A 22,279-nucleotide genomic window follows, 5' to 3' on the forward strand; every position below is an offset into this window, starting at 1 on the left:
AGTGCAAAGTGAATGTGTCAAAGAACAACATTGGTATTTAATTTATTGTTCCCAGATCACAGAATTGAAATTCTTAATTTAATCACCGATGACCTACTGGCGGATACTGTACATTTTGCTGACATCACAATGGATTTGGGATGAAACCAGTTTGTCGTTCGGAAGCTTTACCTTTCAGACAGCGGACCTGATGTTTTAAAAGAGACACCGAAAACACACCAGAATCCAAACGATGAAACATACCCAGGAACTGTAATAAAATAGGAAAAAACAACTGATTAATAACTGATGTTACACACAGAGAGGGAGAGAGTATAACCTCCTGTCTCGTTCTTATTATCTTGTCTTGCCCATCACCCCTCCACACCACCCGGGGGCGGTAAAGCGCCATAAAGCGGCTTTCCAGCCGCCACGGACACGAAGAAGGAGACTTTCTTTCTGCAACCAGAGGAGTCGCTCCCTCATTGGCCTGCGGACAGAATGCGGGTTTAACGCACTTCCGCCTTGGCTTCACTTTCCAGACTCGACCAAATGCCTCGTCCCGCCTGTCACGGGCCGGCGGCGTCTTCGTCTTCTTCTTCTCTTCTCCCACGCGGCCCGTGGGGGTCATCGGTGGTTTCGTCCACGAACTTCAACGCTTTCACGGCGCGGTTTCAGGCCGTTAAAGTTGACCGTCCCAGTTCGGACCGCCGTGTGAGATGTCTTGTTCGGCCTACGGTTGTACCAAAAGACATTGCAAGGGATCGGACGTTAATTTCTTCCGGTAAGTAAAGCGACATTTGGGTCTTTTAAGCTGAAATGAGCATCCCCTATCTGACGTCCTCCCTTAACTTAGCTCGCTCGCTTCTGCGTCTGTTTGTGTGTGAATACACGTTTATTCTACTGTTGACATCAGTGGGGGAGGAGACGCAGCGATGGCGCGTCGCTGCCCCCTGCCGGTCATTGGTGGAACTCCACATGCGGCCTCACTCTGAAGTCCAGTACGACGGCGACTGCCAATTACAGCTGGATTACATTCTGCATGATTATTGTTTTTTTTAGTGAATTGCCCTTTACTCTTATTCCAGAGGAGTCTGCTTGCACGAGGCCTTTCGCTGTGAAAGTTGGTGCATTATGTCATATTCACAGCTTATGCACAACAGCGCTCCCCAAAATTGAATATCTTCCCACCCCCCAGTACCATCAATGTTGCAGTAGAATCTGAGCATATCTCTCCCCATGCAACGTCCTCCATCCGCCCAGGTGTCCATAATACCTACCTCAAGCCTCTGTAGTAAAGAACAGCACAGGATATGATATGCACTTTTCAACACTGTGTTTGTCATAATGCATGAAATCTGAATTTGTGAAACTGTCACTTTTCCCTTCTAACAGGTTTCCTTTTGGCGATAATGTGAGGCTGAACCAGTGGCTGCTGAATGTGAGAAGAAGGAACTGGAGCCCATCTAAAAGTTCACGCCTGTGCAGTACGCACTTCAAGGAGGATCAGTTCTTCATAGACAATGAGGTAGACGGATACATTGTAGTGCACTAAACCAAACACTGACTCTAGAGAGAGCCTTTGGTATCTTTACATTACCTGAAGGCCACGGTAGTTCTCTTCCACGCTTGGAAAGGGCGGCGGGAGTTATAAGTCGAACGGGGTTTTCTTTTGGCTCCAATCTGCAACCTCACCGCTAGATGTCACTGTGTCCCCCACACTGCTCCTTTTAAATTACCACATACAGAATTGATCATGAAGAAAAGAAAGAAATGGTATGTATAACCACTTACCTACTGGTGTCTTCTTTATTCATCTGTAGGGCAAGAGGAGGCTGAAGGAGACTGCTGTGCCTACCATTTTCGTCTTTCAAAACCATTGGTTGATCGAGGATGTGACAAACACGATCACACAGACCAGCCTGCTGAGTTTAAAAACCAACATCGGTGGCGAACCTTATCACAACGTTGTCAATTCGGAGCAAGCGCCTATCGAGGAGGACGACGACACCGCCAACTACGGCGTGGACGGTGTCCTTGACGACGTCCTCGACGACGACGACATCGTCAGGGTGATCGTCGGCGGCGAGGTCGACGAGGTCATTTCCGACGACGATACCGAGGGCTCGACGAGCGTAACGCCACAATCCGCTTTGCATGATCACAGCTACCGGAGTCTGAAACAGGAGCAGATCTACGTGGACACCGACCACAACTACATTGTTTCGGGTTCTCCCAGGACACTGAAACGTAAAGTGGACGCAGTACAAGATCAGCTCATCCTGGCTCACAAAAAGCTCAAGCTAAAGTGTCAGGAGACGAGGCGAATGAAGTCCAGACTCTCGTCCATGAAGAATCTGACCAAGGATCTAAAGAAGAAGTTGAATGCGGTTGAAAAAGCGCTTGCAGCAGTTCACAAGTAACGGAGGTGATGTGCAAAAAGCACCAGGGCTGTGAGCTCAAAGCTACGGGGAAGAAGCTGTTTTCGGAAGTCTTTCCATGTTAAAAGTCTCTTGTGGAGATGCACTGATCGCAATTTTCTTCGCTGAAGTTTTCCTTTTTTGAAGAACTAAACCAGACTAACTATTTATATTATTCCTTATTATTCCTATCACTGTCTCCGAACTGTCCTGAAAATAATGTACAGTCCCGAAGCCTTTAGAGACCTGGAGCTGTAATCCTTCCACAGGATTTTATTTAAAATATTCCCTATATTTTGTTATTTGATGAAGAAAAAATCTTGTCAGTGTTTTTAGCCACGTGTCTTAAGCTGCTCGTAGCCAGGTTTAATATTTGTCATGTTTATTCATAATTAGATAATAAGCTCTACTACTAGAGGGCTCTACTATCTAAATAATAATGCTATAAAAACATATCCTGTAAAGAACTATATTTAATTATGTTTCTCCGCAAGAATACATTTTACATCACAATTGAACACATCACTGTTGTGTCATTTTTTTTTTTGCCCAATACTCTTTTTATTTTTATTAACAAAGCATCACAATCGAGTCCTTCGATGTATCTTGCTGCCAGTTGGAAGACGTCCTCCCTGTAGTCCTTAGACCGCGATGGCGGTTCTATAGTTCTGAAAGGTTTACGCTGTGACAGGAAGATGACGGAGGAGACTCGTCTCCTCCACCTGATCAAGAGCTGATGGTGCAGAGACGAGTGGCACCGTGAGCAGGGCCGAGGCCGCCTCCACCTCGTGCAGTCATCCATTCAGTCCAATCAGCATTCAGCATTTTACTACGCCGACAACTGAATACTAAATGCATCATAATTCAGCTGGGAAAAGGGATACAAAAGTGTCAATCATTCAACTTGACTCCATTCAAAGCTGCAATTGGTTTATTTAATTTAATTTACATATCAGTAAACTGAGTCTTATTAGTAGACTGATTGCTACTGTGATGAACATTTGGAGTCAACTAGGAGAGGGTGGAAATGTTGCCTAAACCTATTTTACCTTTTTTATTTTTGGACTTCACAATGATTTGATTTGATAAACTTATAAACTAAGTATGCTGGAGTGCTAACCAGAGGAAGGACGTTACCCGGTTGAGTCTTAACCCGAGTGGGACTCTGCTGACTGCTACATTAACGCAGTTGTGTTTGTGCATGAAGAGTCCAACAATAAGAGGCACCTGTGTCCTTAATCTCGTCCTGCTTCCTCAGGTCCTCCTTGACCTCGTCCTGCTTCCTCAGGTCCTCCTTATTCTCCTCCTGCTTCCTCAGGTCCTCCTTATTCTCCTCCTGCTTCCTCAGGTCCTCCTTGTTCTCCTCCTGCTTCCTCAGGTCCTCCTTGTTCTCGTCCTGCTTCCTCAGATCCTCCTTGACCTCGTCCTGCTTCCTCAGGTCCTCCTTGACCTCGTCCTGCTTCCTCAGGTCCTCCTTGACCTCTTCCTGCTTCCTCAGGTCCTCCTTGACCTCGTCCTGCTTCCTCAGGTCCTCCTTGACCTCGTCCTGCTTCCTCAGGTCCTCCTTGACCTCTTCCTGCTTCCTCAGGTCCTCCTTGATCTCTTGACCTCTTCCTGCTTCCTCAGGTCCTCCTTGACCTCTTCCTGCTTCCTCAGGTCCTCCATGACCTCTTCCTGCTTCCTCAGGTCCTCCTTGATCTCTTGACCTCTTCCTGCTTCCTCAGGTCCTCCTTGACCTCGTCCTGCTTCCTCAGGTCCTCCTTGATCTCGTCTTGCTTGATCCCGTCAATAGCCTCCCCGCTCCTCGTCTTCTCACGGCAGCTCGACGCGGGGAGGACACGCTGCCGTTGGTGTAACCCCTGTCCTGTGAGGTCTGCGACCTGGAACACGACTTCTTGGCACTTCAAAGAAGCTTGCTTATGGAGTTGGGACCTGTGACATCAGTTGCGAAGTCAACCCTCAACTCGAGGAGACTGTGATCAAATAATGTGGTTGTGCTTGGTTTGATTACTAATGATCAAACGTTGCTGGGAGCAGCAGGTGGAGTAAAGTGAAGCTTCAATAAAGCACATAATCTCCACTAATAAGCAACGGACAGTTTAATGAGCCGGGGCTTCAAGAGAAAACTCGTTCCAGGTGCCGGACAAAGATGTTTCCATTGACCGTTTTAATTTAAGTTTTACCACATAGACCCCAAAAAAGAAACATTTCAGTTTGAGTTAGCAGTTCTCTCAAAATGTGTCCAGGAGTGTCACCGAGCTGCTTCTCCCTCGCTGCAAAAGCCAAATGTGACACTAGGGGGCAGGAACGCCCTTCTGTTACAGTCCAGCAGACTCTGCAATAACAACAACAATAAAAGCTGTCCAGTGCTTGTTTTCCCCCAACTTCACATAATCCAGTTATAAATATTGCTTTCATTCTCGTCTGTAGATATTTAATTGATTTAATGCCAGTCAACTCGACTGCGCATTTTTTTTTACACAACTGCAAATATTTGAAGTTAATGAGATCAAATGGTTTGGGGCACAGGAGCCGTCCCCGAGATCGATCCCCTCTTTAAAAAAACGAGACACGTTTGTTTTGCAACTCAAAGCCCAAAGACAAGTTAGTCCATTATACAATCAGCCTTAAAACATATTACAAGTTTTATTTTGAAAGGTACTTTGGGATAGTGTATTGAGAAAGACAGCTTAGCAATACATGATTAGATTGTTTCAAATAGACACTGTCTAGAGGTCTTGGTGAAAAGTGGGGTTTGGAATAATAAGCGTATTAATCTGTCAGATTTCATGTAACAGTTTCAATTCCAACAATGTTTTCTCTGTTAGTCATCATAGTTTTACACTTTTGGGAGTCAGCTGATTTGAATGGTAGAAGTAATTCTTGGGCCACGGGAACAGATATGAATCAGACTGCATCAACAACACACGCATTATGCAGTTATTATGGCGTATTCATATGAAATAGGAGCTTCAAAAGAGAGACAAGCACAATCACTTTCCCCTGCAGGTTCTCAAAAGGTCAGTATCTGTTGACATACGTCGGATTAATTAACAACACTTGCCTTTTGCGGGAAATCCAACTACCTTTCCGCGTGCGGAGCGGTCAGACAGGTTTGACGACACGTTCTAAGAAACGAGTCGTCCAACGTTGGAAAGAGTTCAGCATCATTGCATTCTTAGCCTGCTTCCTCCATGAAACCCGCTTAGCGATTCTTTTTTTGGCAATTCTCGAAACTCAACAGGTTTTTCTTGTTGACTCATTTGTTCATCAGTAACATATAAACACATTTTTACACATCTGAACACTTTGTCATCCTGACAAAAAAATGTCCAGGTAGACAAATTAGTTTGCATTTTTTTCTTTTTTGTTGTAGAAATTTCATATCAAACTTGACATGAAAATGCCGTAATGAAAAAAATAATATATGAGGAATTCCTAATGAGGTCCTCTGTAGTTATGGAAATGAAGATTTTATAACATTCTATAATATAATATAATAATAATAATAATAATAATAATAATATAAACATTCCACACACACACATCTCCCTCAGTGACTGTACTTCCACCCGGGCTCGACTGCCACACGCCTTCCTCCAGCCACTGAACATTTGCACTGTTATTGTTTATCCATGTCTTACTGTTCATATTGCACAACTATTTCCTACTGTACATATCTATTTATCTATTTATTCACTTATTACACTTTACATATGCACATACTCTGCACTTTTTGCTACTTTGCACTTCTGGTTGGATGTTAAACTGCATTTCGTTGCCTCAGTACTTGTACCCTGTGCAATGACAGTAAAGTTGAATCTAAAGAGAATACAAGATAAATCGGTGCCTCTGACTCAATAATCTCAAGAAACACAAATGCTTTAAGCTTTGAAAGCACTTTATTATTTTTTACATAATTTACAAATTGTTACAATGCAGTTTCATAACGGCATACGCTGTTCTTCTCGACATCCTCTGACATTAAATAATATTTAAGAAGATAATGGTGTGTTCCACAGATCGATAAGTGCCACACAGAATACTCTTTCAAGGTTTTGAACTTTAAACCCGACTGCTGCATTTGCTTCCCTCCCTGAGTGATCTCGGCCCAAAGGCCACCATGCAGTGTTTAAAGCGCCGCCATGCCGATGGCCGCCTCGGCGCGCTGTGGTTTTACTTTGGCCGCTGATTCATCAGCGTTTGGTAAACACGGTGTCCATAGTGTGTGAAGCCAGCCAGCTGTTGTTCAGCGTCACCCCCTCCTCCTCCTCCTCCTCCTCCTCCTCCTCCTCCTCCTCCTCGCTGGACCACGCCTCCTCCGCCTCCTGCGCCACCTGCGCCTCCCCCGGACGGGTCTTCCCCACTTCTCCTTCTTCCCTCCTCTGGTCGCACAGGCGGCACACCCTCAGCAGCTTGGTGGGGTGGATGTGGCTTATCACCGCTCGCTTCGTGGAGCACGCGTTGCACACCAGGAAGCCGCATTTTCGGCAGTGGTGGCGACGCTTGGTCGGGGTGAACTTGTCGAAGCAGCGCATGCACTTGTAGGCCGCCTGGTCGGGGATCCAGACGACGGCAAAGTGGGAACCGGCCGGGCCCCCGCCGCCCCGCTGCAGGTTGGAGCAGCACTCCTCGATGTGCTCCATCCAGGCCCGCTTCTCCTCGTGCGAAGGGGCCGACACGAAGAACGACTTGCGGGGCGTGCGGATCAGCCACTGGTTCCTGGCTCTATCCGTGTCCTCCATGTCCTCCAGCTTGATGCCCTCTGGAATGACAGATAGCAGATGGTCTATAGAACTGAACTCCATAGAGGTTTTGAGCTTTCAGAAGTTCTGGAGGCGAGTCATGAACGAATATAATAATGCCACACACAGCTGGAAATATCGAATGCAGATTTCGGCCCAAACGGGACAAAATCACCTGTACAAAGTTATGGAAAAACACAGACCAGAAATCATATATAATCATATCTTTCACTCTGCAATCGTAAATGCTCCTCACCTTTGAATGCATCATTCCCAGTTTTTTTGAATGCTAAAGCAAAGCGGTCTGTGTCTCTCCCAAACATTCCTTTCATTCTCAGGGTCCGGTTTCATAGTAGTAATCTTCCCACAAGTGAAGACGCAGATCTTACCCAGACTGATGATCTTCTGCTTCTTGTGCCAGCGGCCGTTCAGGATGATGCTGCCGTACACCAGCACGTCGTTGAAGAGGAAGAAAGCCTTGGGCTGCGGCTTGCGTCGACCTTGCTTCATCAGCCGGCCTTGTCCCAACAGAACCCGGCCCGGCTTGAACAGGGACAGCCCCGCCGGGCCGAAGGACTGCTCCACTGCCTGGATGCGGCCGCGGTTCTGCTTGTCCGAAAGGTCCATCGCCGCTGTGAGCAAACGTCTGCAGTGGCACCGGGGTTGCAGATGAGGTTAACAAAGGGCGGGCGGAGCCGAAGCGGTGACGCAGTCGGACTTTCCGTAGATTCTGAAGAACCCGTTGAACAAGAAGTGTTCGCATTGTGTGAGAGAGAGAGCGTGTTGTTGTTTCAGGGGAAAGCAACTGATCACATTTACCGTTCTGACAAGGATACAAGTTTACATGGTAAACAACCACAGCTTACTATTACGCAGGAAACATGTTAAATTCAGCACTCTTATTGGAAATATGCCTCACATCTCTTTACATAGAATGGCAATTACATAATAAATCATACTGTATCGGTCTGCAGCTCTGTGGGGAAGAAGCCTCCTTGAGCGACAGGCCAACATCAACATGCCAACGGCTGCACGATAACGTACCAACACGCTGATATAAAGGAGCCCTGAAGTCTGGAGTTTATTATTTGGAAGAGGCTCCAAAAAAGTATGATTAGGAATACAAAAAAACTCATAGACCATCAAAGAATATGCAGCGATAAAGGTCATTCCTATTTAATCAATAATTCCAGACAGTGACTCGTGTAGGAGATCTCAGATTATTATGAAATAATGAACATTTGTAGCTCATTCCCAGTTTGGGAACCAGTGTGTCAGTCTATCCAGGGTCACAGGTTAAAGAGCACACACACACACACACACACACACACACACACACGGCAGACGTTTATTTGTCTTTATTTAGTATCATCAAACTACTCTACAGGCTAACAGTGATTATAGAATCATAGACACAAGTTTTGTGTCTAAGCTTCCAAATAAATCCCCATGCACATATTACCCCTTTTTTCACTGTTTGCTTTTGTATCCACAAATGTCTGACTTTTTAAATCAGGTTAATAATGTGGACCCACTGGCCCACTTTTTGGAGGCTTGTTAGCTCATATCTCTCTTGGGGTGGAGCCGTTGTCATGTTTCCGGCTGCTAGTAGGGGACCGGCCCGTAGTAGGCGGTGTACGCGGCGATGATCCCATGCGTGTCCATCATGTCCTCACAAGCCAGGTTGGCCTCACACACTTCTGTCAGGCTGAGAGGGACAGAGAGAGGCGGTTATTCACGCGGCTACGGGATGACGCGCTGCATTGAAACGCACCATGTACATGCCGCTGCTTCCTACCTCTCCAGCTGCGTCAGGGACAACTGTCCAGCAGCCCTCCTCTGCCTCGCCACAGCCGAGGCCTGCTGCCTCTCCACAAACAAACCTGCACATGTGCCTTCATGTTTGTAATTGTATAGATACTCAAGACGTCAACCGATCGATACGAATCGAACGCGAATGTGGAGATTCGACATATAACAAATGAACAGTTTATTATTTAAGCAATTTGTCTCCAAATCTCAGAGGTTTTATTGCCAAACTGTGGGAAACATGTGGTTTAGTCATTGAGGCGAAATGAATCAAATACATTACATATTAATGCAACTTTTATCATAAAGCATGATGTTACCCTCCTGAGCGGGGCTGTCTGGCTGGGAGGCGGTGGCGTCATCTGTCAGATAAAGGGGGAGGGGGGGGGATGTGAATAATACTTACATTTTATTTTGTTGCACCATTTTCGATCCAAGAAGAGTCTCATTCCTTTCAAACCAAACCTCTCTTTTCTTAAGCCAACACGAAATCAATCAGCCGGCAAAGACTTTTAGTATCAGTAGTTCTTACTCTGTGTTTGCAGAGCGGCATACTCCAAATAAAGTCACAGAATATGATAAAGAGCTTTGTTTTATCACATACGGTTGTGCAGCTCTTACCGGAAGTCAGACAGATGACGGCCAGCGAGCAGAGAAGCAGGACGGCCAAAGTCTTCATCTCAGCTTCTTCTTTCTTCAGCGTCAGCAGTATCAGGCAGCAAGTGGACTTCAACAGCCTCCTTCTGGTCCTTCCTCTCACGCATATATGCATTTATACACCCTGGATTCATGGATGCGGCCCTCTAAGGGTGCGTGATTGGTTAGGGCATCATATAACACACACCCACGTGGGTGCACAGATACACACCTCCACAAAAAACGATGGATGAAAAACAATTGAAAAAGTTTTTGCCAAAATAAAGTAAACAGATCAAGAAATAAAGGCCTGGTCCCAATAGGAAGGTCTTTTTTAAGCCACGGTGATGAGAAAGCAGATGTGGAGGCGACTGTAAAATGTCAAATACGAGCCACTGGATCTGTCGATCAATGAAAAATATTTGACTGAATGAGAAAGGCTCAAACGCTATAAAAAGAGTAAATGCAGTCAAATAGCATCCCTGGACTCTCCCCTACAGTAATAAATCATTTGATGAAACGTTGGGGATGCAATGCAAGTGTGCGGGCTGGAGAGGTCCCAGCTTTACACCACACACACACACACACATACTTTGACATGCAGTCCATGTAGCAGAGAAAACCATAGCACACAAACTGAAGTGGGGTAAAACCGCCGTGCCACATGGGACATGATTTGAATCCGAGGGCTTTGTGGAGGGGTAATTTGTCCAAACAGAAGAGGAAGGTTTGCCCGTAAAGCGGTGGAAAAAGCCTAAAAGCCATATTAATTAACACTCAACCTATAGAAGACTTCTTTAGTAATATTTGACCACTTAAATAGAGGCACAAACATCTTGTTTTTCTCTATCTTATTTTCTAACTGGAAAGTGAACATTTATGCTGAAGGCCGCATCCGCTGCCACAGAAACATCCTAAAGAACGACGTGAATCCATCATTGGTTCCTGCTCTGCGTGCCCTGTTGCTTTTTCTGACTGAATATTGTGGATTGGTATTCTAGGGGGTGTAATTTGCCTGTCTGGGTCCGTGCCGGTGCCGCGGCGGAGAAAGATTGAACCTCGTAACAACTTGACTTGTGCTGATCGAAGCCATTTGGCAACATGAGCAAAAACAACATCCCGCGCGTCTCTTTGGAGGCCACGCCGCCTGCCGCCTGCCGCGTGGCTGTCTGCAGCAGCGCCGGGGATGCTGCTGCATTCCTCATGAGATTACAAGAAACCACACGTATTTAAACAGCAGGGCTTGTCGGTTTAAAGATGAAATGTAAAGTACATTTCTTATTATATGTGAGAGTGGATTTGAACGTTACATTTCTTAGACAGTCGGCGCACCGTCACCTAACGCAGTGATGAACGTAGTTCTTCGCTATCGACATACGCGGTGATGTGCAGGTTTTGTAACATCTGTGCTGAAGCTAAAGTAGAAGCAAGGTAAAAAAAAAACATTGAAATGACTCAAGGTGAATCTGGAAAAAAGTAAAATTCTTCCACTAACGAACAACAACAACTCAATTTAAGTGGCAGATGAAATATCTGGTAATAGTTATAGATGCGATTCATCTTGTGGTTCTTTGATTGTGATTTTGTCCTCTGCTGCATACAAACCCTCTGAAAGAAGAAAGCTGCAGTGATTTTATTTACAAATGAAACTCCAAAACTCCAAAAGAGGACGGACATTCCCATTTTATCAAATTATGATATGATGTCCACAAAAATGTTGGAATGAATATGGGAACCCAGAACACCTCTAACACTAAATTAACTTGTACCCACGACTCCAAATAACAAAAATCTGGGAACTTGGCGTGATGGAGGAATCCAGCACTTCGAAAAACAAATCTTGAAAAACAAATCTTTAAAATAACTGAAATGGTCCAGTAAAAACTGTCGTTAGTAGAGTGTAAAATGATGTTAAATCTTTGTATAGTTCAAAATGACCCTTGAGTCATGATCTAAACGGAGGAGATGATTTTACACTTGGTTTTATGATGACATTTTTATGATTTTATAATTTATTACTTTTTTTTCTTGTTTCTTTTTTTTGTGTGTTTGTATCCTTATGGTTGAAATGCGCTTATTGTAAGTCGCTTTGATAAAAGCGTCAGCTAATGACATGTAATGTGATGATGATTTGTTTACTTGAGCATGGGCCTACTTCACAAGTACATATTGTACACATTTTTTCCACAAAGTAAAGTTACTTCTTTCTCGCCTCAACCTTTTGTGAGATTCGAGTTTTTCAAATTTTTTACGGGCAACCGCAATTCTGAGTTTGTCCAATAATGAATGAAAGTCAATAATTTATACAGATTTCCAGGCCCATTAATAATATTGTGAGCCGTTGGACTAAACTAAACAATAATCTATTTATTTCATACAACCCTGTTTTTTTGAAGGAGTGAATGGGATTCAGTGGCAGCTAGTGGTGTCGCCTCTACATGTTAATATCCGTAAACATGTAAGGAACATACATTGGCTTGACTTGCTGACCAATTTGCTGCTTCATCTTGAGCAGCCACACATATTAGACGAGTACCGGCCACTCTCTGCAAACACTGAACGTTCTGACACACCCAGGCGACAAAGAAATAAACAGAATTAAGATAAACCCCAATGAAGGGGAGTTTGTTTATTTATTCAAAGCGGGATAAAGAGGTGGATAACGTGAGGAACGGTTAGTAAACACAAAAAACAAATGCCGTGACGTTGGGATATTAGTGGATGATGGTCATCCTGAGATGACACGAGAGAGAGCGCTGGCCCAGGTGGTTCTACACGCCACACTGGTTTACAACATCTGTCTCACGTCTAGGATCCATTTCACATCCACAAGAGGCCACAAAAACAACCACACAAATTATAGAGAAGTTGTGATGTGGTGGGAGACGGACGGCGACTCTGCATTGCACAGACGGACGCTTTGCGTCTAGTACCGACGGGTCACGGCCGGCCTCTGGGGGGGATTGCGGGCGCCGAAGTACCTCTGGAAGGCCTGCTGGAAGCCGTGGCGGTAGGCGTAGAAGCGGCAGGGGGAGTAGTCCTCACAGGTCTCCGCGCGCCTCTCCGCCGGGGACTTCACCTTCCTGGACAAGGTGGAGCAGAGGACAGAGATAGCGAAGGACAGTGAAGGAAGAGGATTGCGTCTTTAGTCACGGCCTCTTTGTGTGAGGTGCTGCGTGTGCATGTCTGCGCTCGTGTCGTCCACCTCATGAAGTTGTAATAGCTGTGGCCGTTGCCCCTGGCCGGCACGTACACGCTCCCCATCTGAGGCGCCATGAACGAGTTGGCTTGGTTTGGAGGCACGAACAGATCTGCGAGCACAAAACGTTACTGGACACAGGCGGAGGTTTGCATCTGATCTGAGGTCAGGGGGTGGGGGTTGTTAGCGAGGGTTAAACACATTACACTGTTTGACAGGCGGCGCCTCGTTAGTTCAGAGGGGGCATGCATGTTTTTCCATGAACGAGAGACAACGTTTAATCACCTTCGACGGATTCTGTGCTTTCATGAGAGTCTACGGGAAAAACATGGAGTCGGGTTAATCATATACGGTGATGAAGGGGACGTTTCATTGGTGTGAATACACAGTGGCTGCTGAGTGACGGATGTCGGTGAGGAGCTGTACCGTAGCAGACGCAGAAGGAGGCGGCGGCACACAGTGCCAGAAGCTGAAGAAGGCTCCTCATCGCGGGGGGGGGCTCGTGTCTCCGCTCGGGGGGGCTGCTGGACAAAGAGGGGAAAGGGGTTTCAGTGACCGGGCATGTGGGAGGGGGCGGTTCCAGATCCGGGCCTGGGGTCTCGTGCATAAACCTGCACACATGTGTCTATGCAGCAGACGACTCACTGAACTCCAGTCAGGTTCTATGGAGGCAGGTATTCACACACACACACACACACACACGCACATCTGCCCTCAGTCCCGTACACACAGTTGCCAAAGGGAGGTGTTTGACACCTGAACAAACGGTAATGCCAGATGTGATTAACGGCCCAACACATGCACACGCACACATACACACACTCTCTGTATTTGCATGCCTGCAGTGCAGAAAAGCTTTCATCCCCATCTTCTGTTTGTGGGATTTGGACTCGATGCTGTTTCAGCAGCCCTTCTTTTTCCACATCAATAGCAGCTTTCATTAAACACACACACACACACACACACACACACACACACACACACACACACACTCAGCACTCATAACATCACACCCTCAAGCATATATTGGCTTGAAGACGTACCCGGACTCAGTGGGCACAGAAACAGAGGGTTTCATATTCACAAAGATTGGCACAGACATCTAGACGTGTGTGTGTGTGTGTGTGTGTGTGTGTGTGTGTGTGTGTGTGCGTGTGTGTGTGTGCGTCAGGTGCTGACGCTGTCAAAGCTGAGAGTTTTTTGTCGGTATTCGCAGGCCTCCTGGGGGTCATTTTCCCCACAGAATGTGCCCACCTCCCTGTAAAAAGCCACAGGCATGTCGCTGGGCCAAACAGAACCGAGCTCCTCACAGATACAGCAGAGCACTGTGGGCACGTTGCACTTAGAGGATTACAAGTTGCAGCAACATACTTACATAACATTAAAAAATGCATCTAATGAGAGCTAATAGATGAAATAAGCAGTTTTGCAAGTTTGACTTTTGAAGAAGACGTGAACGACCTCTACTTTTCCTCATGCCATTCAGATTATTTGTTTGAATGTACTTACCGACAAAGATAAGAATGCAGTCTTGGAAATATCTCTCAGTGTCTGTACTTTTTCTCCGGAGTAATATCCCCCCAAATCCTGACAGTGCGTCTTTTATACTCACCTCTCTCCCCCCACCCCTCCATCTCTACCCACCACCACCTCCCCCCTTAGCCCTCGCCCTCTTTCTCTCTCCTCCCTTCTCACACTATCAGCCCTCTTTTCCATGGTTTAATCACCCCGGGGTATTAGCTCACTCTCTCCCACGCCTTCACCGCAAAATACAGGGGGTAGTGGGGGGGAGTGAGTAGGGGGGTAAACAGAGAAGGCCATGGGGCATCTAACCTGCTTCGTAGCAGGTACGTGGTGATATTCGCTGCTGTTTGCCGGCTTGGCAGCATGAGATGAGAAGCCCGTCCATGCAGACGCAACATGGGCTCCATCCATCATCAAGGGTTGAACAATTCCGTTTGTGCCCAAATGTGCCCAAAACAACGTGTATTAACCCTTTGTTGGCCTACGTACGTTGAACCCACGCGGCGTGAATCACATTTAGCTGAGGCGGAACATCTGGGAGGAGCTGTGTGAAAGCGGACCCTCACCAAACGCAAACAAACCAGAATAGGAGGACGAGCTATACTGGGAATCAGGTGGAACCCAGACAGACGGATAAACATTAACATTAATAGATAAGGGAGCGATTGAGGGAGAAAGCTGCTGCTGCAGTGGTTTGTTTTTAGCGCTGCAGGCCGCAGACACGTTGGGTCTGATGAGGCCGGAACCAATGAGTGGCGGCTCAGCCCTACAGCGCAGATATTAAATATCCATCACAAAGCAGAAGGAGGAAGATGAATGCAGCGGGTGGGGGGGGGGCTGTTCTCAACTTTTCCAAAGGCTTCAGTTAAGTACTTTAAAATCGTTCCTCAAGTCAGAGACAGACGAGAGAAGAAGATGGAGTGGGTGATTGCATGGAAGAAAACAGTCAAGAGGGGTTTTGTTTTCGCTTGTTTATGGCCTCTCTAAGGCCGTGTTTCTGCCGTCGCCTTCTCTCACTTCCTCTCATGCAGTCAGTATGCTGCGCAGACCAGACGCGCTCTCAGCCCTCCCTCGTCTACGGCAGCCAGCAACACAACCAGCATCTGAGAAAGGTTATCAAAACATTAGACGCACATAATCTTGGTTTATTAGTGTTATTAGTGAGCCAGAGGGCGAGATAAAGGATGAATGAGAAACAGAGGACGAAGAAGAAGAAGAAGAAGAAGAAAAAAGCCAGGATGGGACACGGCAAAGGGAGCGTGATGGTTTGTGAGTGACGGGGAGCGTCCGAGCGGTTCATCTGGAGGTGATAGAAGGCCAGTTGAAGCGAGGCAGACGCAGAGTGACCTCGCAGGCGGGTAACGACCGGAGAAGAATTAGCCTTTGGCAGGAGAATCAATGCAGAAGGGGAAGCAAGTGAAAAGTGCTGAATTGGGTAATGGGGTAATGACTGTGCTCATAACGTCTGCAAAAACACACAAACGAACCTGTCTGGGCCGGCTCGTATTTCCCCCCGTGGTGGAGCAGGTGCACCATGTGGCTGCTTTTTGGCTGTTGCTCCGAACACACAGAAACACAACACAACTCCCAGGACAAAATTCAGCCCTAGACTGGCAGGTATTTTTCTTGCTATTTTTACGTCTTAATGTTTCTTTAATGGTCCTTGCTGTGATTCACTTGTTAAAAATTCACTTGGAGGAGGAGTGAGTGACTCAGATAGAAAACATCATGTGAAGGAAGCCGCGTCTGTGGGATGAAGGACAGACATTACTCAGGACTGTCCTCCTCCTCCTCCTCCTCCTCATCTCTGATGGCCCTGAAGTCCTGCGGCTGTGAATTTTGCCATGTGAATGTCAACATGTCAGCGTGGAGATTTATGTGCGTTGCGTAACGCCGGCATTCTGAAGCCCAGACAGATCTGTATCTGTGTGTTTACTTGTTTGTTATTTTGAACAGATGAACAGTGATCTGTTCAAGGGAATGATTTTTTTATTTTTTTCCCTTTTTGCATTTCCCGGCCTCGTCATCACTTACTGACAAAATGCACGGCCCGTGTGGGCGTGAGCTGAATGAGGACTTTGTGCCACTTGTTTTCTAAGGCTCAACCTCTCCTGTGCATCAACACCTCACCAGGCCTCCGTGCCCATGTATGTGCTGAAGGAACACGGAGGACGAAAAGGCAAAACATTAGCATTTTGTCATTGGATGCGCTGCAGCTTGAGTGGAAACATTTGTAAAAAGAGCATTAAAAAGTATGCTTTATGCTGCATAGGATAGCATAGTGTTGCATGGTGCTTCCTCCATTTTTCTTCGAGAAAAGCTGATTAGGTTTCATGGAGCTGTTTGACGTTTCATTAGATACGTTTCGGTGCTTTCTTGCCTGTGGAGAAGGTCAACACCACTCTCATGTGCTGTGAATACTAAGCTGGAGCCAGCAGCTGGTTACGGACTGTACACACATCCTTTGAAGTGAGGAGAGCTCCTGAATCGTTTTTTTATAAAAAATGCTGCAATAAATCAAATGACTCATCCGTTTTATAGAGTCCCACATTACTTACCGCGCTGACGGGACACTTTCTGTGATCTCTCCCTGTGGTAGTGAGGCTCATAACCCACACTGGGATTCCTCTGTGGGCCAACCAGGAAGTTAATGGTAAAAAAAAAAAAAGTCAATGGGATTTTTCCATTTTGTGGAAAACATGACAGATGAATATATTCGTGATACTTTCATGCTTTTTGTTTAAAAAGTCTAAAATGATTTGAATTTGTTTTCAACGCGTCAATGATGGGGGTCAATTTGGAAGAGCAAGCGTGTGTGTGTGTGTGTGTGTGTGTGTGTGTGTGTGTGTTCCTTTGTGTTGAATCTGCCTCCTCTTTTTTCATTTTATGTGCCATTTACTCTTCTGTGATGCCAACTCCAACAAACAGACCTGCAGGGGTTTGGACCCACCTACTGCCGTCAGGAATCTCACACACACACTCACACACGTGCACACACACGTGCACACACACAGACACACACACACACACTGCATCAGATAGCATTCACAAACAAACCGTACAGACAAGTGATCCCAGACAGACTCAGTTTATGAAAATCAGGTCGTGTAGTTTTATGAAAGCACAGCAGATTGCTGGGAGCGATGGGGGTGGTGGTAGGGGGGGGTGAGGGGTGGGGGGGGACCCACAACGATTGTTATGCACGACCACAAACACACTAACTGCAGCCGTCTGTTCATCTTTAAATAAGAAGCAACTCTATACTTTCTCTATTTTCCTTTCTTTACTGCCCTTTACCAAAGTCTCTCATTCCTTCTCCCCTCCGTCTGTCTTATCATCTATACTGCTCTCCATTGTTGCTCTGCATCCCTTCCTCTTGGCTCCGTATACCGGTTAATTATACGAAGCAGTCTTGGGATTTTGGGGGATTCTAAACATAAACGTGGGACTTGGAGCTGACCGAGCTGAACGGATCCAAGCTCTTTTTAAACCGTCACACCAGCATTTTCAAACTGAATGGATAATTCATATCAAGTTCAACTTGGGTGAAGACTTTCTGCCGGGGGGGGTGAACGTAGCTGAACGTGAGCCATGTGGCTCGGTGCTTTTACTTATCCTCCTCTGTCGGAGTATGAAGAGCCCCACAGAGGAGCAATGGTTCACAGATGGTGAACACTCGTTGATTCGGTTTTGCGCCCCAAACATCAGTCACTAGACCACCAGAACTCGACTTTCTAATTTGACCAAGCTCTCCCACTGCCGTACTTAAAAGACTGCTACAGCATGTCCCAGATCATTTGTAATGTCCCTCTTTTCCTTCAGATTGCCAATAAGAAAAGTCCAGCTTGTCCCCGACTCGCCCAACCTCCCCTTTGGCTTCTCTCTCACTCACATTACACGTCGTTTAGCTGACGCTTTTATCCAAAGCGACTTACAATAAGTGCATTTTTCAGGGCAGCACGGATTGAAAACCTAGAGGAGCTGTGTCTCCGAACGAGCAGGGCAGGACATGAGTTTTCTAACGCTGTAATCTGTGCTGAGTAGCCGTTTCCAGAGACAGTTTGATCAAGTTCAAACTCTTGGTTTCTATAGTTCTCATTTTTGGGACACATGAACTTGAGCTAAACCTTTATGTTGGTTTAATTTAAGGTCTAATCCTAATCCTAAATAATAATTTCACTTCAAGATATAGTTTTGTGCAAGGAGGAGGGAAACACATGTGTGTTCTCTTATCTATGCAGGTGTCCCTAAAGGTCAACACGGTGACCTTATCACAGCACACTGCTTACCATTAGCATTTAGCTCAGCCTCACAAAACCTCATAGTCTCTCTATATTGTGGAGGTCAAAGCAGAGGGCAAAGTTTTGTTGCCGAGTTCCTTTGATAAAAGTGTGTCTGCCTCACTGTGGCTGAAGATAGACGCTATATCAAACTATTTACCCGTTGTATAAATCATCAATGAGAGGCGTGCGCAGCGGCACGAGACACGTCACGGGACGCACCCAAAGCATATAAACGAGCTCAGGACCGCGTGGCCTCCAGCAGACGGGCCTCCGTCCTCCCCAGTGTGCATGGAGTGTGTGTCTGTGTGTGTCTGTGTGTGTGATGCTGAGGATGTTAACTATTGAGACACTCTTACCTTCTCTAGTGCGATGTGTGTGCGATATGACACAGCAGCATATATGTATGCGTGTGTGTTTCTCATATGTACGTGCACGTGTTCCAGATGAGTATGTGTAATGTTTTATATATGCGTGTGCATAGGTTTACAGAGTATGTATGTATGTAAGTGTCTCAGTAGTCCTGTACGGCCCCTCCGTGGTGATCTGCTACCTGGGCTGCAACGCCGCTCTGACCAGTGAGACTATTCTGCCCCCTGCAGTTGAAACAGAGTCATTACAAGTTAGGAAAACCCTGTTGTTGACATCATCAACCGTAGTCTGCACAGTCGAAGACAAAGAGAGACTTCCAAATTCTTGAAGACTACTCCTTTTTTTACGTTTTATCTGTGGGCTTCTGTGTGTCTCTCTCTCTCATGCTTGTGGTCTAGGAGCTGTTGCCAATACTGTAATTCTTCACTTAAAGCTTCATTTCCCGTCTCCTCCCCTCCCCTCCCCTCCCCTCTCGCCTCTCGTCTCGCCAAAGCAAACAAAATACCAAACATCAGCACATGAGCAGTCTCCTTATTTCGACACGTTTCGGCCCCTGTTCATTTTAAAATGAGTCTTAAGTGTACTTCAGTTCTCACCATTAGCTCCACGAGAGCATCTCCCTCCCCGCGGGTCCTCTTTCCTTCCATGTGTCTGCACTTACACACCACGAAGCTCAGTGAGAGCCTCGCTGCTCTCCTGCCTCTCTGGAGCTCTGCTGACGCCTCGCTGACTGCCGGAGAGCCGCCAGACTCGTAATGAGAGGCCTGTCAGCGGGAGCGTCCAGCCAGTGGGGGGTGCCCTTCCTTCATCTCCTTTCCTCCCTCCTCTCCTTTCCTCCCTCCTCTCCTTTCCTCCCTGCTCTTTCCTCCAGCACCTGAACATTTCCCCCCTCGGCCCGTGCTGGGACTCGCTCCAGCTTCTTCTGTCTGGCTTTGGTCCATTGGAGGACCTCCTTCTCTTCCCCCGTTCACTGTGGTGTAGAGGGCAACAACACCCAACCGGAGTTGTGTCTCTCACGCTGGGTGTAAACGGCTCGGGCTCATCGGTGCGTCTGCTGAGGTCACAGCGTTTGTTCTGCGTCGGCTCTGCAAGGCTCGCCGTGGGGTCTTTGTTGTGATCCAGCAGCCTCTCACACCCTCGCGTGGGATCTACAACGCGTCTTCCTCCTCCTCCCGGATTTTAATGACCGCCTGAATTGCATTGTTACAGCCTCTGTTAAGTATTAACGAGTGCTTTACTACACTGGGGGCTGGAAACGGGACGCCTTGCTAGCCAAGGAAGTATCCCGCCACACACACACCCACACACACACACACACACACACGACTGTATCATGAAGCGGAGCAGATTGGGAATAGATGAGCTGCGACCACATAAAGGTGTAAACAAGCATCAATCCTGGTCATTAGCAGTAACTCGACTCATGCGGCAAAACAGGTGCTGGGAACCAGCCAAATGTGTGCGTGCGCTGTTGTGTGTAGTGAAAGTGTGTATATACATGTGGCGGTGGTGGGAAATACAATTAAAAAGAGCGTTTCCTTTTCGCGTAGCGTCGAAATGCAGAGATGAAAGCAGCATTTGTGCACCAGGGGAAAGGGGACGGGAGCAGAGATGCTCTCGTCTCGATGCGTGACAGCGCAGAGAGCAACATCACACCACATGCACTCAGAGGGCCAATTTCCCCCCGCTGGTGTGCGAAACCCGAGAGGAGCTCTTGTCGCCCTGAATAACCCTTTGCTTCCTTTATTTGTCCCAAACACAACCTGCTTTTGGCTTTCACCAAGTCACACAAGATTCAAAAAAACATCCTGTATCCGCGCTTAACGCCAACACACACACACACACACACACACACACACACGGAGAGGAACGCTTCAAACAGGAAGAACACCACTTTCTCCCCTGCAATCATGCACTTGACACACACGAGTGTGTGTTACACGTGTGTGCGCATGCGCGCTTGCGTGTATTCCTGTTTCTGGGTTGCCTCGGCTTCTATTAATTGCTGTTGATGCCGTTTCCACTGCTTCCAAGCCCCTGCGAGCGTCATCCAGCTCCTGCGGCCCGTCCTGTGTCACCACAACGTCATTCCCTCTGATTTGGGGATATCCAATTAGCCGCTCCCTCGACGGTGCGATCTAATAAGTGGGCTCCCTTAATGCCGACGGAAGCCTTAAAGCCCGGATTACAGCTTCCCTGGCCTCTCTAACCTTCCCTCCGCCGCTCTGCCACCACTCCGGGCCGTTTGCTCCACGACTACCGCAACGCCGACATCCCAAAGTGTTTCAAACAAAACACTTCCCTCATCAGGTCAGGCGTATTCTCAGTGGTTACCGCCATCAATTTGAGGCCCTCTTGAGTCTGAATGCTCACTGCAGTCCGCCGAGCCCCCAGCCAGGGATCATTTGTTATAGATCCATCCTTGAATAGTTAAACAGAGAGTTTCCTATGCAACTTTAAATAAATATTACATTGGAGAACGTTGGAAGCGGGAATAAAAAGAAATATATATTTATCCACATGCACTATTTATTTAACATAACAACCACGGTCCGGCCTGCACCCGGCGCACAACGTGTCTCTTTGTTTAGTGCGTGTGATTGTGTTCAATTCAAGCCGATGTGATTCTTTCCTCTCCCCGAGATCAAAAGCAATCATCACGCCGGACGCCGCGTCACTTTGGCCCATGCACACGGAAAACCTTTACATCTTCTTGGCAAACAGTCATTGTGAATCGCTTTGTGGTGCAACGTCTGGTAAACATTGGAACACCTGCGAGGTGCAAATATTTCCAACAAGAAATTCTCGGTACGTCCTTGCTTACGTTTATGATTTATATAACACCGGAGCCAGCAAACACTATTTAGCATTTACAGTGCAACATGAATCTCAATGTTCATTCTCCGCTTGTACATTGTGACTACAGCGGCTGCTGGGGAGCGAAACTGCCCACTGTTTTCATTCCTGCGTCGAATGAAGCGCGGCGTATTAATAATTGCACACCCACATACGTGCTGCCGCACATGAAGCTCACAGCTCGGCCCAGTCTGTGAGGCGAGAAATAACAGGATCTTATGGCAGAGAGGCCCTTGGTGTGACGCTTCAGCGTAATCACAGCGATTTCTGAAGTCTTGCAGATAAAGTGGGGGAAGAAGCTTATTTAACATGACACAACATCACAGAAACACTTGTTCTCCCCCCGAGACAAGTGACTTCATGAATGTCTTCTAAATGGTTTGAACCTGACTGATATTTGTGGTACCGCGGACGGACGTGCTGACAGAAATGACCTAAGAAAAGGGGTAAAATTCTTAG

At 46.8% G+C, this 22,279-nt stretch overlaps 4 protein-coding genes across 5 annotated transcripts; 1 reads left to right on the forward strand and 3 right to left on the reverse strand.

The window, feature by feature from the left end:
- The first annotated feature begins 425 nt into the window (after window positions 1-425).
- On the forward strand, window positions 426-2,917 carry LOC120827732 (uncharacterized). The gene is made up of 3 exons (XM_040190827.2): window positions 426-763; window positions 1,375-1,507; window positions 1,803-2,917. Exons 1-3 carry the CDS (start codon window positions 699-701, stop codon window positions 2,400-2,402), a joined length of 798 nt encoding a protein of 265 aa, XP_040046761.1. The 5' UTR covers window positions 426-698; the 3' UTR covers window positions 2,403-2,917.
- A 3,365-nt stretch (window positions 2,918-6,282) lies between these two features.
- On the reverse strand, window positions 6,283-7,823 carry LOC120828364 (pleckstrin homology domain-containing family F member 2). Its single transcript, XM_040191902.2, has 2 exons — window positions 7,534-7,823; window positions 6,283-7,164 (listed from the first exon to the last, which is right to left on the reverse strand). Exons 1-2 carry the CDS (start codon window positions 7,769-7,771, stop codon window positions 6,596-6,598), a joined length of 807 nt encoding a protein of 268 aa, XP_040047836.2. The 5' UTR covers window positions 7,772-7,823; the 3' UTR covers window positions 6,283-6,595.
- Window positions 7,824-8,605: 782 nt separating this feature from the next.
- On the reverse strand, window positions 8,606-9,759 carry bglap (bone gamma-carboxyglutamate (gla) protein). Its single transcript, XM_040191903.2, is given in 5 exon segments — window positions 8,606-8,852; window positions 8,943-9,027; window positions 9,274-9,315; window positions 9,575-9,683; window positions 9,685-9,759. Coding segments are annotated over 5 exon segments (399 nt in total). The 5' UTR covers window positions 9,745-9,759; the 3' UTR covers window positions 8,606-8,749.
- A 2,428-nt stretch (window positions 9,760-12,187) lies between these two features.
- Window positions 12,188-14,483, reverse strand: mgp (matrix Gla protein). Of its 2 annotated transcripts, none has more exons than XM_040191905.2 (5): window positions 14,298-14,483; window positions 13,215-13,312; window positions 13,074-13,103; window positions 12,795-12,900; window positions 12,188-12,672 (listed from the first exon to the last, which is right to left on the reverse strand). In XM_040191905.2, the coding sequence occupies exons 2-5, from the start codon at window positions 13,273-13,275 to the stop codon at window positions 12,516-12,518; spliced, it is 354 nt and encodes a 117-aa protein (XP_040047839.2). In that variant the 5' UTR covers window positions 13,276-13,312; window positions 14,298-14,483; the 3' UTR covers window positions 12,188-12,515. The 2 variants fall into 2 exon arrangements, with proteins under 2 accessions (XP_040047839.2, XP_040047838.2); XM_040191904.2 differs by having other exon boundaries at window positions 13,215-13,309; window positions 14,298-14,481.
- Between the last annotated feature and the right edge of the window lie 7,796 nt (window positions 14,484-22,279).

This window comes from Gasterosteus aculeatus, chromosome 11, assembly GCF_964276395.1.
Source record: "Gasterosteus aculeatus chromosome 11, fGasAcu3.hap1.1, whole genome shotgun sequence".
NCBI classification, from domain to species: domain Eukaryota; kingdom Metazoa; phylum Chordata; class Actinopteri; order Perciformes; family Gasterosteidae; genus Gasterosteus; species Gasterosteus aculeatus.

What these genes read in the sequence shown, in the direction of transcription:
- LOC120827732 (XM_040190827.2), top strand. Translation starts at nt 699, where the DNA reads ATGTCTTGTTCGGCCTACGGTTGTACCAAAAGACATTGCAAGGGATCG. An exon ending in TCGGACGTTAATTTCTTCCG is followed by an intron (nt 764 to 1,374) that starts GTAAGTAAAGCG and finishes CCCTTCTAACAG; the next exon opens with GTTTCCTTTTGGCGATAATG. An exon ending in AGTTCTTCATAGACAATGAG is followed by an intron (nt 1,508 to 1,802) that starts GTAGACGGATAC and finishes ATTCATCTGTAG; the next exon opens with GGCAAGAGGAGGCTGAAGGA.
- LOC120828364 (XM_040191902.2), bottom strand. Translation starts at nt 7,771, where the DNA reads ATGGACCTTTCGGACAAGCAGAACCGCGGCCGCATCCAGGCAGTGGAG. An exon ending in GCAGAAGATCATCAGTCTGG is followed by an intron (nt 7,165 to 7,533) that starts GTAAGATCTGCG and finishes CTGTCATTCCAG; the next exon opens with AGGGCATCAAGCTGGAGGAC.
- mgp (XM_040191905.2), bottom strand. Translation starts at nt 13,275, where the DNA reads ATGAGGAGCCTTCTTCAGCTTCTGGCACTGTGTGCCGCCGCCTCCTTC. An exon ending in CTCCTTCTGCGTCTGCTACG is followed by an intron (nt 13,104 to 13,214) that starts GTACAGCTCCTC and finishes TTTTTCCCGTAG; the next exon opens with ACTCTCATGAAAGCACAGAA. An exon ending in AGCTATTACAACTTCATGAG is followed by an intron (nt 12,673 to 12,794) that starts GTGGACGACACG and finishes CACCTTGTCCAG; the next exon opens with GAAGGTGAAGTCCCCGGCGG.